We start from the raw sequence: 19850 nt of genomic DNA on the forward strand, positions 1-19850 counted from the left end.
TCAAAATTCCGTTTTTTAGAGTTTCGTTTACTATTGAGCCGGGTAGCTCCTTACTACAGTTCTTTACCACGAGCTGTTTTATTTTTCTTTTTTTCCCAGGGATGATCATATTGAGCCAATGCTACTGTAAGATCTGAAGATTGCTCATTCAAATAAAATTAAAAGTTCCAATACCCTTTTTAAGTGATCGAAAAGATTCGAGGGTAATTAGCCCCCCTCACACACCCATCTTTTTCTCAAATACATCTGATCAAAGTTTTAAGATAGCAATTTGCTTCTACATAGTTAGAAAGTCCAAAACATATGGCTTTTGGGATGACATGACCCTACATAGTACCTGGGGAAAGTGCTGTAATCTGCGCAATTTTCCCATAGGCACAATTGTTCACATATAGGGGGGAGATTCACATAAATGGGAAGGGTGGAGATGTACCACTGGGTAATTTTCCACTGTTTGAATTTGTCGTTGGGATTACATTTTCCAGGTAGAATTATCCAGGCGAAATTCTCCTTGGAGCGAGGAGGGAAAGAGATTTCCTAGTATCATTTCTAAATGGTCAGAAATTCAATTTAAAAACAAAATAAGTTGAAGTAAGGAGCAAGTTTATTTTACCAGCAAGAATAATTTTTTAACCTCACACTGTCCAAATATTTCACCTCCACTCTCTTAATGTGCAAATATATTGCCCAAATTATATATTTTCCATCTATTTTGTCACTTCTCTTTGTCATGTTTCACACTAAGCTGAAAGGGACTAACGAAAAAAACAAGAGCTAAGAGCTCATATGGCACTTGTGACGAGGTCAAAAAGAGCCAAGAGCCCATATGGTATGAGATCTAGAAAATTCTAAGAATCAATAGATTGCTTTAAAAGGAAAATCAGAGGCTTAATGCCGGTCGGGATTTAAAATAAGAGCTCTGAGTTACCAAGTCTTTCTAAATATCAAAATCCATTAAGAACCAATCGCCCACACGTAATTTAAAAATGCCTCAATTTTTCTAATTTTTCCTCTCCCTTCAGCCCCCCCCCAGATGGTTGAATCGGGGAAAACAACTTTTTCAAGTCAATTTGTGCAGCTCCCTGACAAGCCTACCAATTTGCATCGTCCTAGAACGTGCAGAAGCACTAAAGTCGCCAAAGCACCGAACCCCACCACCTAACTCCCCCAAAGAGAGTGGATCCATTCTGGTTACGTCAATTACGTATCTACGACATTTATAAGCGTTTTCCGAAATTTTCAGTTTCCCACTCTAACTCCCCCCAATGTCAAAAGATCTGGTCGGGATTTGAAAAAAGAACTCTGGTGCATGAGTTTCTTCTAATTATCAAATTTCATTAAGATCCGGTCACCCATTCTTACGTTAAAAATACCACAATTTCTCTAATTTTCCAAATTAACAACCCCCAGCTCCCCCAAAGAGAACGGATCCAAACCAGTTATGCCAACCTCGTATCTATAACTTGTGATTATCTTTCCCGCCAAGTTTCATCCCGATATCTCCACTCTTAGCGTTTTCCAAGATTTTAGGTTCCCCCCTCCAGCTCCCCCCAATGTCACCAGATCTGATCGAGATTTAAAATAAGATCTCTGAGAGACGATATCCTTCCAAACATCAAATTTCATTAAGATCCAATCACCCGTTCGTAAGTTAAAAATACTTCATTTTTCTATTTTTTTCCGAATTAACCGGCACCCCACTCCCCCCACCAGATGGTCAAATTGAGAAAATGACTATTTTCAATTCAACCTGGACCGGTCCCTGATACGCCTGCCAAATATCACCGTCCTAGCTTACCTGGAAGTGCCTAAAGTAGCAAAAGTCGGTCTGTGACAGACCGACAGACAGACTGACAGACAGACCGACAGAATTTGCGATCGCTATGTCACATGGTTAATACCAAGTGCCATAAAACGGTTCTCTAATGTGTCAATGAATGAGCTACTACTTGAGCGGTAGGGTGCTTATCATACAAGTACCGAATCTTGTTTTAATTGTTTAAGAAAGACTATTCAAACACGAGGGCTGTTGAGTTTAAATGGGAGGTAATTTTAAGGAATTTTATGACTTTAGCATAAAGAGCAATCCCCTCCTTATATACAGAATAATTTCTGTTCGTTTTAAGTTCTAATATTGCATTTAAATTAAAATGTTGTTTTTTTTTCATTAAAAAGCTAGATAAGCAATTAAGATTCTTTCAAATGAAATAAAATAACTAAGCAGAGAACTACGTTACATTTGTCAAATTTAAAGTAAAGCACATAACCTTTTATATCTGAAGGGTCACGAATTCGTATTATTTTTTTGATGTGGAAGTGACAAAATTTATTTCAGGGATGAATCAGAATCTCGTCTCAAAAAACTAAAATAAGAGTCATTTATTCTAAAAATCACCTGGATCGCTGTTAAGAGCGAATACTGTTGATATTTATGATATTTATATACATATCAAAACATATAAAACACTTTACGATGTTTATATACTTCGAGCCCGCTCTCTGTATTGCTTGGCCAGGTTAGAAATTGAACTAACCTGGAATGCGGGTGGTGATAAATATGCTTGTTAAGGTCTGAATCAAAATTTTCAGGTTTTTTGTCTTTTTGAGGGCATTATTAGTCGACTTAAGGTGCTGGGATTTTCTACCCTTTCCTTTTGATATACCGTAAGCTGTAGGAGCAATAAATTTTGTAGAAACCAAAATCATTGAAATTAGGGACGTGATCTATACCCATCTATTTGTGATCTAATGGTTTCATCAAGTTTTAAATAAGTAAAATTTTATATTTCCTTAGATTTCTTGCAGTTTGGTCTGAAACCCCCTTCTATGTAAGGAAGACTACGAAAGCTATTTTTTTTTCTTTTATGTGAGTTATCTCTGTGTCTACTTTTGTAAACTTTTCAATACGCTTCTCAATCACCAAATTAATTAAAGAGATCAGGTACTTTTTCCCAAATAAGAGAAGCTCTAAAGGGGCCAAACTGTGAATCAAGAATATACGGTGAAACTCTGAATGAAAAAAGTGTGGCACCCATTCTCAAGTACAAGATCCTAAGGTGGCCAAACTCTGAATCAAGAATATACGGTGAAACTCTGAATGAAAAAAGTGTGGCACTCATTCTCAAGAGCAAGATCTTAAGGTGGTCAAACTCAGAATCAAGAAAACGCGTTGAATATACACGCATGGCTCTATCAAACTAACGAAGTCACAACTCCCCTTTTTACATCGGAAGAATGATTTGACGTAGAATGAATGATTTCAAACTCAAAACACAATTCGTAGTAGCAGTAGTAGTAGAAGTATGCACAGAGTGCTTTTGGTTAGTTTTGCATCCCCTTCAACATGCCCAGGAAGTTTTAATACCCTTAATAGTTCATGAGATGTTGCTGATGCATCCTTTTGACAACATGGACATACATGGTGTGTTTTGATTTAGTTGAACGTCCCTTTAAAACTCAATAGAATTTTCACCTTAATTCTCCTAACTTTAATTGTAATAGTAGCGACAATAGTAATTTTCGTAGCAGTAGTAGTAGTAGTAGCAGCATGTGAATAGTGGCTTTTGGTTTGTTCAACGTCACCCTCAAGATAACCACTAAGTTTCAATCTAATACTCTAAGCCATTCCTCAGATAAAGCTGATACACCCTTTTGACAACCTCCATGCACTTACTGTGTCTTATTTAATTCAACTTCACCTTCAGCATTCCCTGAAATTTTCACCTTAATACTCATAGCCTTAGCAGTAATAGTAGTAGTACTTACCTACTTACTTAACTCTCACCCGGCCGGGTTGGCTGACTCGGGGCTGTTCATCTAAATACATCATGGCCGTTTTTTTGGCATGCCTCCCTGTTTGTCACAGTCCTCAGCAGTACTAGGAAGGGGTGATCATTAAATTTTTTCGACTGGCACTTGGAAAGTCGTCTTCTTGGGTGAGTGGCATTGATTCAAATTCTGCTTTGGGTAGTTGAGCTGAGGACATATGCTAAACGTGTCCTAACCATCAAAGGCTTGAATTGCTTTTAATGATCTGATGGTTACTATGATGGATTGAGGGTAGTTTAGAGAGGAAAGTAACCCTTCGTGTGATGCTAGGTCAAGGTAACTACCGCAAGTAAACTTTCAGAGGAATTTAGTTTGGAAAGCCGCCATCTGGTTCATGGAGGCTATATTTTAGGGTCTATGCCCCCTCACTATAAATTGCAGCTGGAATCAGTAATGCACCATGAAGTTGTATCTTTAGTTTTAAGGGCACGTATTTATTTTTGCAAATAGAGTGCTGTAACTTGAAGCAAGCGGATCAAGAGGCAGACGTTGTTTAATATCTTTTGAGGACTCATTTGGGGATTTCAGCACATTCCCTAGGTAAACTAACGGGTCAATCCGCTTGATATGCTCACCCTCGATAGTCACTTTGGCAAGAGTGAGACCAGTCCTTCCGTGCCGTGACACTATCACAACCTTGGTCTTGCTGGCGTTTATCTTCATTCCAAAGGAACTAGCTGCGTCATCGATAGTTTTTCACTGGTTTGGAGCTCCTCTGTTTTTCCATTCACACGATTATCGTCATCAGCATATGCAAGCAGGTCGAATAGGTACCCTCCTGAGACTATCCCGTGTTATTATAGGCAAATGCTAGCACACTTTAGGAATAGGGGGAAAAGAATTATTGAGAGGAAGAATCCATGGGGAATGCAAACATCTGTAAAAGCAAAAAACTTTTCAATTGGTCATTCACTTTCAATTGGTCCTTGTTGTTTTGTGTCACTAATCACTGAGAACGATACCTAACCACGGCACAATTTTTTCTGCTGATTAAAAATTGCGATGGAATTTTCAATTCCCCTTTTAAAAAGCCTTCTCTCTGTATTCTAAAAACATTGATTCGATACGATCATCCCTGAAGGAAAAGAAAACAACAAACAAATACACTAATAAACACGATGCCATGATCTTTCTTCTTAGAAAAAATGAAAATTTCAAGTTTGCCTAGGATTGGGCTTAAGACCTTTACCATAGACTCTTCGACATGTTGATTTTTTCTCAAACAATTGGAAATTCTCATCCAAATTAGATTTACACTGTCTTACGAAAAGAATTCCCTATTGTTCTTTTTATTTTTGATGTTTGCTACCGATACAAAAAAGGGATATTCTTGGTGTCCCATGTGGAGCATCGTAATTATCCTATAAAAGGTTTCCGATCATGCTGATTCCAATAGTGCACATTTTATTTCTATCCGACAACATTTCACGGTGTTTCAGGCTCTTTTTCAAATTCACCATGCATTTGTATTCGCAATAAACTCTTACTTTTAAGATTAACCAAGACAATGGCTAACATTCCTGATTCAGTGTCAGATGGCAATCTTTTCTCCCCAGGCAGTTTTTTTTAATGCGTTTTTCAATATTTGGCTACTAAGGGCTGTGGTTTGCTCTTTACTAGGTTGCAGATTTTTCAGTTAATCATTCCATAGCACGGACTTGGCTCATTTTCGCACTTACTTCGAGATGTCTTGCATATCCCTAGTCTAAAAACAATGCTATATTCCAAAATTTGCGCTAAAACATTGGCCCAAGATTAAAGTTTGTTTGCAGTAATTTCTCTTTGTTTTAAATTTTACTGTTTTTAAGTTGTACATTTTAGCACTTGTTCGCTCATCTATTGTAAGATCACTGATCTTTGTTGTTTTTATGATTATTTATTTTAATTTCTTTTATATTGAGATTCATTTATTCATTGTCGATTTTTTGTCTATTATATTTTTTTGCCAATACGGAACACCCAGGTTCGATCCCCGTCGCAGCAAGGTTAGGCGACAAGCCTGCTACTTGTCCCTGTGGAAAAAAAACACTCAGCAACTGAAACGTCGACACGACGCGCTACACGCCAGCAAGGGCCCCGGAGGATCTGTATCCGTTTTTTTTATATTTTTTGTAGTACTTTTTGTAACATTTTTGTAATACTTTTCGTAAGTTCAAACTACTATATAACTTTGTTTCTGCTCGTCTTGAGTTTAAATATATCTTTTTTCTTTTCTTTGCAAAATTACTTATTTCAAATCTTTTTTAAATTAAATTATGCTTATTTTAGTTGTATTGTCTCATTGCTAATTAATATTAAGAATATCTGTGAAGTTTTTTTCAGTTATTCTCCTTAAGAACGAAAGTATTAACAAAAAATATTACGAAAAAATGTGTAACACCAATACAAAAGAATGGTGCTTGTCTGTTATAGCACCGACCATTCAAGAAGTGAAGTTAGGTTAATCCTCATGTAATATACCTAAGTATGATAAAAATACAATACTCTAGAAACAAATTTGGGCTATATATTTGCACATTAGGGGGGAGGCTGAAGTACCGAGGGTCTGCACGCAAAGTGTGTTGGGTACAATTGTTCTGCATATTATGAAGCAGGAATTGTTTTGTAACTCCACACTGTCCAATAATTTACCCCCCACCTCCTAGTATGCATATATATATAGCCCAAATGATATATTTCCCATGTATTTTATCACTCCTCTTTTTCTTGTCTCACGCTAAGCTGAAAGAAACTAATGAAAAAAACATTTCTATAAGGCGTCAATGGAAACAACCTGAGTGATCGGCACTATAGCAGACAAGTACCAAAAGAATAATATTAGTGCTACTAGCCTACTAGCAACCCTCGGATTATTATGATTTAATGAAAAAAAAAATCACAACTGAAAGTAAGGATCAATACCAAAACTTAAAACGAACAGAAGTTATTACGTAAAATGAGGAAGGTTGTTCCCTCCTTAATACCTTGCTTTCTACGCTAAAGTTGGACTTAGTGTTCCAATTCTTGAAGAATGAAGAAAATTCACTTAAAAAGCGAGGTTTTAAGGTGGGAGAAAACCTCTGCCACTCCCTCATTTTACCTAATAATTTCTGTTCGTTTTAAGTTTTGATATTATTTCTTACTTTTCGTTAAAAAAAAGCTTGCTTTCTTCATTTAATTTTGGATCATTTTTAAACATGCCAGGAGATCTGGCTCCCCCAATGGCCAATTCCTTTCTCCACGGACAATTCCTTTATGAAATTTCTTCCCACGTAAATCCACCCCCTAAGGATAATTCCCCCAGACAATTTTATTCTAGCTGAAAATTTTCTATGGAAAATCTCTTGCAGACGATTCCGGCTGAAATTTTTTTCTTGGCACACTTTCGTTTCAAAAGCGTTTTAATTTCTGATTGTTTCTAAGATCCTGCTGTTTTTTGTTTGTTTTTTTAGACCTAGTGGCACCAGAACATCACAAAGAGATGCCTAATAGCTCATTCAAAAGCTATTTCGCATATCTACGTGCTTTTTATAAATTCTGCCATCTGCAAGTACCATATGGCACCAAAATGACACTTTTTGTGTTATTTCTCAAGGAGTGCTGCTAGCCGGCTACCAGGAAATGGTGGACAGACTCATATAAAATATATTGCTCATATCTACGTTTTTCCTACGAATTCCACCATCTGCAAGTTCCATATGACACTAAAAGCGGCACCTTTGGTGCCATGTCTCAAGTGGAAAAACTGACGCTATTGGGCTAGCAGAACTTTTAAGAGTGATGTTTAATGGCTCATTTGAAAGCTATTGCTCATATCTACGTACTTTTTATCAATTCTGCCATCCGTAAGAGCGATATAGCACCAAAAACAACACTTTTGGTAGCTCTGACGTACAAAACAGGTACTATTGTAGTAGTTACGTTCCAAAACCCTTAACTGGAAGTTTACGAAAACCCCTCTCGTACACTCCCGCTCTCATCCCTCTTAGCAAGTTTCCTAAATCGTCTGCTCACCAGTAAGCTACTGCAATATTAGCATGCTATCACACCATCATAGATAGATGTTTAATGGCTCAATGCTCAATACTTTACTAGGTTTTTTTTTTTTAATTCTGCCATCTAATAGATTTAAAAGATATCAATATTAACTAGTTTATTGGGAGAATTTGCAATGAACTCTTTGTCATGGTTAAGCAGTAGCTACAACATAGTAAAGAGCAAACCACTGCGCGTAGTAACTAAAAGTTAAAAAACATTAAAATGTCCTTTTTCGTTTTATCCTTCTCTTTTCCAGGCCTCACAGGTTACCTGAACTTCAAGAGCTCATTCAAAAGCTATTTCTCATATGTACGTGGTTTCTATATCTGCAATTGCCATATGGCACGGAAAATGGCACTGTTAATACCATTTCTCAAGAGATGGGGCTAGCGGGATCCCAGAATATCGTATATGGATTTTTAATAACTCATAATAAAAGATATTGCTCATAACTACGTTCTCCCTATAAGTTACACCATCTGCAAGTTTCAAATGGCACTATAAATGGCACTTTTAATACCATGTTTCAAGTGGAAAAGCTTCGGCTAGTGGGCTACTAGAGTTTTTTTGAGTGATGTATAATTTTTCATTTGAATACTAACGCTCATATCTACCTGCTTATAAGGGTTTGTCCCATCTTATGATTACTTTTCAGATAAATCCCCTATTTTTGCAAACGTGATGCACTCATTTTTAAAGCATATCCTGAGAAAGTTCGTTTTAAAGCTATTGCTCATATATACTTACTTTTGTTCATTCTACCATCTATAAGTGCCATATAGCATTAAAAACAGCATTTTTGGTGCCGGTTCTTAAGTTGAAAAGTTTGGAAGTATAAAATGGTACCATTGCAGTAATTATGGTTCAAAGCCCTTAACTAGAGGTTTATAAGAGTAAACTCCATCTCCAAACAATCTTAGTAAGTTTCATAAATCATCTACTCATCTTAAAAGTGAAAGATTGTTGCTTGTTGCACTCAAACTTAAAAACTTATCATCTAAAAATCTACCAAGACTTAAGTTTGAATGATCAACAGTTTTGAACTGAACCTTCAAACTTCACTATGTGATGAAGCCTGTGTACTAGTTCTAACGGCAGTACTTGAGGGGAAGGGACATCCTTGTCCCCTTAGTTTTCTGCTCCTGCTTAAGTTTTGAAAAACACCATTTTGTGGTCAAATCATTGGAAGAGGCACTTTTTCGTTTGAAAAAAATTGGGGGAAGAAACCGAAAGTGCACTTTATGGGAATATGCTATCAATTCAAACTTATAAAAAATTGATTAGGTATAAAAATGAGCTTTCAAATGAGCCCTTAAGCAGCTCTCTTTTATTACAGTAGCCTTCTAGTTTCTGCTAGTCAGTATGCGATCTAAGGCCCTATGTTCATTATGAATGTCCTGTGTTATGCTTTTTCAGGTGATGTCAGCCGACTAAAAATACTTTTTTGTTCATAAAAAAATAGTTCTTTTTCCTGAAAAATATTTATTTTTTTGTAAAGTATGGATAGTAGAATTTTCCTAGAAATCAGTGATTAGAAATTTTATTAAAAAGTAAGTTTTTAAGTGAAACGAAATTTCAGCTGGGGAGGGGGCAAACTGGGGTCTGGAGGAAAAATGAGTTCTGGGAGGGATAATTGTCCCCTCTGTCCCATAGCAAATTACGACACTGACCCTAACCCGTTGCCACTTAGTGGTTTGAGAAGCGTAGGTATGTGGTTGTGGAACCACTTAAAATTCTATATTAAAAGAATGATTATTTTTCGTCATACTTACTTAGTCAAATTATTTATTTGACAATTCCACCCTAGTATTTTCTTCATATGTAAGATTGGGCTTCCAAAGAGAAAGAAAAACAAATGAAAACAATTTCTTTAGGAAAATTCAGGTAAATCTTCCCAAAATCTTTGAAATGAAAACATACTAGTTTATATCATTTATCGTACTTACATTAGAAAGGATCTTCTTTTGAAATTTCGATTCATTTCTAAGTAATGAGTGGCTTTTTCTTTTTAGGGACGGTTCAAATAACTCCCTAAGCCTAAAGACACATTTTTGATGAGCTAGTAAAATTTTCCACAAGAATGATAATTGAAAACATACTAGTTAATATCATTTATCGTACTTACATTAGAAAGGATCTTCTTTTGAAATTTCGATTCATTTCTAAGTAATGAGTGGCTTTTTCTTTTTAGGGACGGTTCAAATAACTCCCTAAGCCTAAAGACACATTTTTGATGAGCTAGTAAAATATTCCACAAGCATGTCGATATGCAAACCTGATCGCTTATTTAACCTTTTGTGTCAAAGCTACTTGCCTGGAGCTACTTTTTTAAGTGCTACAAAATTTAATTTTTTTAACAGAGCATTAAAAAACTATTTCTTCTTTGAAAAAAAAAATACAAAAAGAAACACTGTTTTTTTTTGTAAGTTTACTTATTTTTTGCTTCAATTCTTGCACGACTTCTTCGTTTATCTCCTTCATAAGGGCTGAGGTGTCTTATATCCTCAAAATCGGAGGTGATTAGAAATTATTTTTTAAAAAAAATGGCTTTCAACTGAAACTAATAAGCAACATTAAATCTTAAAAACGAACGGAAATTATCCCATATGAATAAAAAAGGTCATTGTAGCGTTGTTTCTAGTTTTCTGCAATCCTATAAACATAGGGGAATATCACCAGTTGATTTGTTTGCACTAGTCTTATTTATATATGTTAATAGGCTGTGAAGTAATACAATTTTTCGATTTTAAGTTTCGACTTTGCTCTTTACTTTGTTCGGATAAACTTTTTTTTTTAATTCATCTTTATTTAATAAAAATATCAACAGCTGCCGGGGATATTCTCCCGTTCACGTCATGTCAAATGTCAAAGCTACTCGCCTGAAGCTACTTTCTTAAGTGCTGCTATTTTTTTTTTAACCAAGCATTAAAGATCTATTTCTTATTAAGAAAAAATGAAACGAAACTGTTTATATTTTATTTTTTCGGCCAAAAATTTTTTTTGCTTCAATTCTTGTACGGCTTTTTCCCTCAGCTCCTTAATAAAGTTTGAGGTGTCTTACTCCCCTACATTGGAGGTAACCAGAAATTATTTATAAAGAAGAGCTAAGAGCTCATATGGCACTTGTGACGAGGCCAGAAGAGCTAAGAACCAAGAGCTCATATGGTTTGAGCTCTAATAAAATTTTAAGAATGAATAAATTGATTTAAAAGGAAAATCAGAGGCTTAATGCCGGTCGGGATTTAAAATAAGAGCTCTGAGTCACGATGTCCTTCTAAATATTAAGATTCATTGAGATCTGATCACCCACTCGTAAGCAATAAGTACCACATTTTTTCTAATTTTTCCTCTCCCTTTAGCCCCCCAGATGGTCGAATCTTGGAAAACGACTTTATGAAGTCAATTTCTGCAGCTCCCTGACACTTCTACCAATTTTCATCGTCCTAGCACGTCCAGAAACACCAAACTCGCCAAAGCACTGAACCTCTCCCCCCAACTCCCCCTAAGAGAGCGAATCCAGTACGGCTAAGTCAATCACGTATCTACGACATTTGCTTATTCTATGCACCAAGCTTCATCCCGATTCCTCCACTCTAAGCGTTTTCCAAGATTTCCAATTTCCCCCTCCAACTCCCCCCAATGTCAACAGATCTGGTCGTGATTTGATATAAGAGCTCTGAGACATGAATTCCTTCTAAATATCAAACTTCATTAAGATCCGGTCACCCGTTCTTAAGTTATAAATACCTCAATTTTTCTAATATTTCCAAATTAACAACCCCCAACTCCTCCAAAGAGAATGGTCAATCACGAATCTAGAACTTGTGCTTATTCTTCCCATCAAGTTTTATCCTGATGTCTCCACTCTAAGCGTTTTCCAAGATTTCTCCTTACCTCCTCCAACCCCCTATGTCCCCGGATCCAACTCGAGGCGAAAATGTAGCATCCAAGACATAAGATCCTTCTATATATACAGTTTCATTAATATCCGATCACCTATTCGTAAGATAAGAATACCACAAATATTCACGTTTTCCAAGAATTCCGGTTTCCCCCTCCAACTCCCCCCAACGTCACAGGATCTGGTCGGAATTTAAAATAAGAGTTATAAAGCAAAAGATCCTTCTAAATATCAAATTTCATTAAGATCTGATCACCCGTTCGTAAGTTACAAATACCTCATTTTTCAGAATTACCCCCCGCCCCCTTTTAATTCCACCAAAGAGAGTGGATCCGGCCCGGTTATGTCAGTCACGTATCCTAGACTTGTTTCTATTCTTCCCATCCAGTTTCATCCTGATCTCTCCGCTTTAAGTATTTTCTAAGATTTCCGGTCCCCTCCCCCAACTACCCCCCCAATGACGCTTGATCCGGTTGAGATTTAAAATAAGAGATCTGAGTTACGAAACCCTTCTAAATATGAAGTTTAATGAAGATCTGATCATTCTTTCGTAAGTTAAAAATCCGTAATTTTTTCTAATTTTCCAGAATTAAACATCCAGATTTTTCCACCAAGGTTCATCCCCATCCCTCCACTATAAGTGTTTTCCAAGATTTTAGGCTTTCCCCTCCTGACTCCCCCCAATGTCAACAGATCCGGTCAGAATTTAAAATAAGAGCTCTGAGACACGATATCCTTCCAAACATCAAGTTTCATTGAGATCTGATCAACCGTTCGTAAGTTAAAAATACTGCATTTTTTCTATTTTTTCCAAACTAACCTGCCCCCCACTCCTCCCAGATGGTGAAATCGGAAAAACAACTATTTGTAATTTAATCTGGTTTGGTCCCTGATACGCCTGCTAAATTTCATCGGCCTAGCTTACCTGGAAGTGCCTAATGTAGCAAAACCGGGACCGACACTCTAAGTTAAGACACCAAAAGCGTAGAGAACGTCTTTGATTTTTCTCTGAGGTGCAACTGCGTTTAAATAGTGTAGGTGTTCATCAGTGGTGTTTCCATTCTCTATTTTTCTTGCTGTAGTTTTGTTTGAAAGTAATATAAACTCATTTTTCGTTGTTTTTTTCTCATGTTGCGTTTTCGTTTTTATTTCTTTTGTCTATTCTTCTTTCCAGCTTACTCCTCTAACAGCATTTGCAATATTTGTAAACAGTTTAAAAATAAATAATAATTATTTTACTGTTTTTTTTTTATTTTTGTAGTATTTTGCATTACGAAGGCATTGCATTATGTAGTTTGCTGAATATTTGAACTACACCACATGATTAAGATATCTCAAGATTGATATGTGAACCAAAAGGGATTGAAGACCGCAGTGCTTGTGCTAACAGTCGAAACAAGTGAAGGTTACAGAGATATGAAAAATAGTACATACCTGTTCTTTTGTGTCTTCCTTCTAAGATCAAGAGCTAAGATCTCATATGGCACTTGTGACGAGGCAAGAAGAGCTAAGAGCCAAGAGCTCATATGGTATGAGCTCTAAAAAATTTCTAAGTATCAATAGATTGATTAAAAAGGAAAATCAGAGGCTTAATGCCGGTCAGGATTTAAAATAAGAGCTCTGAGTCACGATGTCCTTCTAAATATCAAAATTCATTAAGATTCGATTACCCACTCGTAAGTTATAAATACCTCATTTTTTCAAATTTTTCTTCTCTCTTTAGCCCCCCAGATGGTCGAATTTGGGAGAACGACTTCATCAAGTCAATTTGTACAGCTCCCTGACACGCCTAACAGTTTTCATCGTCCTAGCACGTCCAGAACCAAACTCGTCAAATCACTGAACCCCTCCCCCAGCTCCACAAAAGACATCGGATCCGTTCCAATTATGTCAATCACGTATCTAGAACTTATTCTTCCCATCAAGTTTCATCCCGATCTCTCCACTCTAAGCATTTTCCAAGATTTCTGTTTCCCTCCTCCAACCCCCTATGTCCCCATATCCAATTCGGGTCGAAAATGGAGCATCTGAGGCATAGGATTCTTCTATATATATCAAGTTTCATTAATTAATTATTCTATTCGTAAGATAAAAATACCCCAGTTTTCACGTTTTCCAAGAATTGCGGTTTCCCCCTCCAACTCCCCCAATGTCACAGGTTCTGGTCGGAATTTAAAATTAGAGCTTTAAGCCACAAGATCCTTCTAAACATCAAATTTCATTAAAATCTGGTGACCTGTTTGTAAGTTACAAATACCTCATTTTTCCGGATTACCCCCCCCCCCCCATACTCCACCAAAGAGAGCAAATCCGGTTCAGTTATGTCAGTCACGTATCTTGGACAGGTTTTTATTCTTCCCATCCAATTTCATCCTGATCTCTCCTCTTTAAGTATTTTCTAATATTTCCGCCCCCCCCCCTTAATTACGCTAGATCCAGTTGATATTTAAAATGAGACATCTGAGTTACGAGATCCTTCTAAATCTGAGGTTTCATGAAGATCCGATCACTCCTTCGTAAGTTACGTTATTTTTTTCTAATTTTTCAGAATTAACCCTCCCCCCCCCCGAATAGAGCGGATCCGTTCCAATGATCTCAATCACATATTCAAGACTGCTGCTTATTTTTCCACCAAGTTTCATCCCGATCCCACCAATCTAAGCGTTTTCCATGATTTTGGGTCCCACCCAAATTCCCCCCGATGTCACCAGATCTGGTCGGTATTTAAAAGAGCTTTGAGACATGGTATCCTTCTAAATATCAAATTTCCTCGAGATCCGATCACCCGTTCGTAAGTAAAAAATACCTAATTTTTTCTAATTTTTCAGAATTAACCCCCCCCCCCCAAATACACTAAAGAGAGCGGATCCGTCTCGGTTAGGTCAATCATGTATCCAGGACTTGTGCTTATTTTTCCCACCAAGTTTCATCCCGATCCCTTCACTCTAAGTGTTTTCCAAGATTTTAGGTTTCCCCCTCCAAATTCCCACCCAATGTCACCAGATCCGGTCGGGATTTAAAATAATAGCTCTGAGACACGATATCCTTCTAAACATCAAATTTCATTGAGATCCGATCACCCGTTCGTAAGTTAAAAATACCTCATTTTTTCTAATTTTTCAGAATTACCCCCACCCCCTCCCCAACTACCCCAAAGAGAGCGGATCCATTCCGGTTAGGTCAATCATGTATCTAGGACCTGTGCTTATTTTTCCCACCAAGTTTCATCCCGATCGCTTCACTCAAGTGTTTTCCAAGATTTTAGGTTTCCCCCTCCCAGCTCCCCCCCCCCCCCCGATGTCCCCAGATCCGGTGCGGGATTTAAAATAATAGTTCTCAGACACGATATCCTTCCAAACATCAAATTTCATTAAGATTTCATCAGCCGTTCGTAAGTTAACAAGAGCTAAGAGCTCATATGGCACTTGTGACGAGGCAAGAAGAGCTAAGAGCCAAGAGATCATATGGTATGAGCTCTAACAAAATTCTATGAATCAATAGATTGATTTATAAGGAAAATAAGAGGCTTAATGCCGGTCAAGATTTAAAATAAGAGCTCTGAGTCACGATGTCCTTCTAAATATCAAAATTCATTAAGATCCGATCATCCACTCGTATGTTATAAATACCTAATTTTTCCTCTCCTTATAGCCCCCCAGATGGTCGAATCTGGGAAAACGACTTTATCAAGTCAATTTTTGCAGCTCCCTGACACTCCTACCAATTTTCATCGTCCTAGCACGTCCAGAAGCAACAAACTCGCCAAATCACTGAACCCCTCCTCCCAACTCCCCCAAAGAGAGCAAATCCAGTACGGTTCTGTCAATCACGTATCAAGGACATTTTGCTTATTCTATCCACCAATCTTTATCCCGATTCCTCCACTCCAAGTATTTTCCAAGATTTCCCCCTCCAACTCTCCCCAATGTCAGAAGATCTGGTCGGGATTTGAAATAAGAACTCTGAGACATGAATTCCTTCTAAATATCAAATTTCATTAAGATCCAATTACCTATTATGATTATATCATTTATATATGAAGTTTCATGAAGATCCGACGACTTTCGTAAGTTAAAAATACGTCATTTTTTCTAATTTTTCAGAATTAACCCCCCCCCCCCAGTAGAGCGGATCCTTTCCAATTATGTAAATCATGTATCTAAGACTTCTGCTTATTTTCCCCACCAGGTTTCATCCTGATCCCTCCAGTCTGTGTTTTCCAAGTTTTTGGTTTCCCCCTCCCAACTCCCCCCAATGTCACCAGATCCGGTCGGGCCTCTGAGACACGATATCCTTCTAAATATCAAATTTCATTGAGATCCGATCACCCGTTCCTAAATGAAAAATACCTCATTTTTTCCAATTTTTCAGAATTATCCTCCCCCCCCCCAACTACCCCAAAGAGAGCGGATCCGTTCCGGTTATGTCAATCATGTATCTAGGACTTGTTATTTTTCCCATCAAGTTTCATCCCGATCCATCCACTGTTTTCCAAGATTTTAGGTTTCTCCCTCCCAACTCCCCCCAATCTCACCAGATTCGGTCGGGAACTAAAATAACAGCTTTGAGACATATCCTTCCAAACATCAAATTTCATTAAGATCTGATCAACCGTTCGTAAGTTAAATACTTCAATTTTTCTATTTTTTCCGAAGTAACGGGTCCCTCACCCCCCCCCCCCCAGATAGTCAAATCGGAAAAATGACTTTTTAATTTAATCTGGTCCGGTCCCTGAAACGCCTGCCAAATTTCATCGTCCTAGCTTACCTGGAAGTGCCTAAAGTAGCAAAACTGGGACTGACAGACCAACAGAATTTACGATTGCTGTCACTTGATTAATACCAAGTGCCATAAAAATACGTCATTTTTTCTATTTTTTTCCGAATTAACAGGCCCCTACTCCTCCCCCAGATGATCAAATCGGGAAAATGACTATTTCTAATTTAATCTGGTCTGGTCTCTGATACGCCTGCCAAATTGCACCATCCTAGCTTACCTGGAAGTGCCTAAACTAGCAAAACCGGGACCGACAGACAGAATTTGCGATTGCTGTATGTCACTTGGTTAATACCGTGCTATAAAATAAGTTTCAAAAGGAATAGTTCGATTATAGACTTAGTAAACGTTTTTGATGTAAATTTAAATATTGATATCTACTTTCGCAACGCGCTTGAAGATCGCCTGTGTGTTTTTGAAGTTTTAAAAACTTTAATACCCCCCCCCCCCCCCAATAAAATCCTAAATATTTCATTGATAATGATCGTACTCAAAATTAAAAAAAAAATTCGAACAAAACCACTTATAAAATTAAAGGTGGTGAAAACTGTTTACCTTTTTTATACGGTACTTTCCGAATTACCGAATTACCCCACAGCTGGTACCCTTTCCAGTGATATCAATCACACAAATACAATGGAGAGGGGGGGGCAGTGTCAAAATCTAAGAGGTAATTTTGAAGACATGAGTGCAAAAATTATTTTCCTGCAAAATACCCTCTAAAGAGCATTCAAAATCTAGGGGTGAGATATCGAAACAGAGAGGTGAGATATCGAGGCAATACCGTTAAATCCACGATACATGATATTGTCTGAAATATAAATTTATCTGATAATCTAACTGTTGTAAAACAAATACGTATTAGGAAATATTGAAATTTTGACATTTTCGTGGGAAAGTACATGCGGCCCGATAAAATCTAGCTAAAAACAATTCAAGCAGTTTGTTTTGAAACTATTTGTGATTCGAGGTGTGGAAAGCCATGTTTTAGTCAGCAACTGCAGCAGCAGTAAGTGTCCACGATAAACAGTAGTTTTGCTGTTTTTATCACCAGAGCACTTGCTGTATTAAGATTCTGACCAATAAAAGCCGCTGAATTTGACACTTCCTTTTTTACTTAGATTTTCTAATGTTTTTTTTTTTTTTTTTTTACTTAGAAGCTTCAGAATCCGGGTCTATTCCTTTCAAAAAGCAACCACGCTACCAGAGCTGGGTGAACCAAACGTGGCTGCTATAAGCTAACAATATACCTAAAGACTAAGCATACAAGACTACAAACCTAAGATGTCCTACTCACAGACCTTGTGGATCTTATGTATACTATCCACAGACCTCATGTATACTATCCACAGACCTCATGTATACTATCCACAGACCTCATGTATACTATCCACAGACCTCATGTATACTATCCACAGACCCTCTGCTATCCAGAGACCCTCATGCTATCCACAAACCTCTGCAATTCTTATACTTATCCTTATGACTAGTTGTAAAATTGCTTTGAATTGGAAACCTAAAAATGTAAGACGGAGAAAAGTATATATCCAAAATGATAAATTGTCCAGTTTTAATACGATACGCTTGATATAAAATTGAAAGAAACACAGAAATTAATCGTCAAAAGGTGGCAGACCAAAAAGCTCAGGTCGGAACTCTAACAAGCTGTCTAAGGAGAGAGTGGCTTCACTTCGACTTTCTTCGTCCATGCGTGGATCAGGTACCATCACAACCTGCATGCCCGCAGACAACGCAGCTTTTACTCCATTGGGAGCATCTTCAAAAACAAGACACTTCTCTGGGGCAGGTGGATCAGGGAAGCGACTTGCGCATGTTAAGAAAATATCTGGGTGAGGTTTTCCTCTCTTCAGTTCAGGATCGGAGCTTCCGTAGATGTGATGGTCGAAAAGCTTGAAGAAATCTCTACAATAAGAATTTAAGAGTAAGGAAATCGGATGACCTATTATTTGTAGCACAAAGGAGGTTTAATATTAATCTAAGCTATGCTCTTTTCTCAATAAGCTCTTGATTAAACTAAGTTAAATATAAAATAATTTGACGTCAGAAATACGTGAACCGAATTTTCAAAAAAATCAGAAACATGTAAACAAACTCGAAAGTAAGAAGCTCAATTAAAGAGAGTTTTCTAAAAGTCCCTAACACGCTTACAAAACTTTCAAAAAGTCGAAAAAAGGGAGCTGCTTTTTTACCACGAATATTCTTATACTTAATATTATTAACCTTAATTTTAACCTTAAAATTTGGATTATATTAGGAAGTTGAAGATTTGGACATCAGATATACGTGGACTGAATTTCCAAAAATGTCAAAACATGTAAACAAAAACTCGGTCAGAAGAACGCGAAATTTAGTCCAAACACGCTTACTAAACTTCGAAGTCGAGTCGACACAAAAGGGAACTAGCCTTTTCTTAAATAAGCTAAGGAAACTATGGAGGAAAGTCAAGCGTGTAACATAAGCACAAGATAGCCCTCCCAATAATAGACTTGTAATTATTTCACGTTGAAGTTATCCTTTTTTCACTGTAAATCTCTAGGCTGTTAGAATACAGTCAAGACGAGGTTGTTCAGTTTATGACTAGTTGTTCGGTACATGCGCCATAGCCACGATATAGTTTGCCTTTTCGACAGTAACAGATCATCCAAAACAATCATGTGGAGATAACCTGTCCTCAGATTTTGACTTCGCAGCTTAACTGATTTCACTGAACTGAGCTAACAGATTTGACTAAAGAAAAATCAGTAAGTCTCACCTATGATAAGTTGACTTCATCCTGAATGTTTCGGCTGCGCTACTTGTCGCAAGTGCAATTGGAATGTTGTTGGCTTTCAAATGACGGATTAATCTCTCAGCGCCTGAAATAGGAATACATCCATATACAAAAGACCCACTTAATCACATACAATTACCAACAAACAAAAGAAAATTGTAAGTCTTCAATCAGGCCTCTTCAGATAAAACACGCTATGACAAGGTAATTTTCTGCTTATTTTAATGGTTTGGTCTGCGTTTGGTTGGATTATTTGAATGGTTGATGGGTTATGTATGCATGTGCTACATTAAGAAAAACAATCACTACCGTTCTAGTACTACCGTTCCCCTCCTTACCAACTAGTACTACCGTTCCCCTCCTTACCAACTAGTACTACCGTTCCCCTCCTTACCAACTAGTACTACCGTTCCCCTCCTTACCAACTAGTACTACCGTTGCCCTCTTTACCAACTAGCACTACCGTTCCCCTCCTTACCAACTAGTACTACCGTTGCCCTCCTTACCAACTAGCACTACCGTTAATAGTGACGTAAC

General features: G+C 37.4%; 1 protein-coding gene across 2 annotated transcripts in view; it reads right to left on the reverse strand.

The window, feature by feature from the left end:
• Window positions 1-18075: 18075 nt before the first annotated feature.
• Window positions 18076-19850, reverse strand: part of LOC136036897 (pseudouridine-5'-phosphatase-like) — a 66813-nt gene continuing 65038 nt past the window's right edge. For both annotated transcript variants that reach the window (XM_065719272.1, XM_065719271.1), the window contains exons 3-4: window positions 19296-19398; window positions 18076-18445 (exon numbers count right to left, since the gene is read on the reverse strand). In XM_065719272.1, coding sequence (XP_065575344.1) covers window positions 18136-18445; window positions 19296-19398 — 413 coding nt within the window. In that variant the 3' untranslated portion in view covers window positions 18076-18135. The remainder of the gene's footprint in view (window positions 18446-19295; window positions 19399-19850) is intronic.

Source organism: Artemia franciscana, chromosome 16 (genome assembly GCF_032884065.1).
Source record: "Artemia franciscana chromosome 16, ASM3288406v1, whole genome shotgun sequence".
NCBI classification, from domain to species: Eukaryota; Metazoa; Arthropoda; class Branchiopoda; order Anostraca; family Artemiidae; genus Artemia; species Artemia franciscana.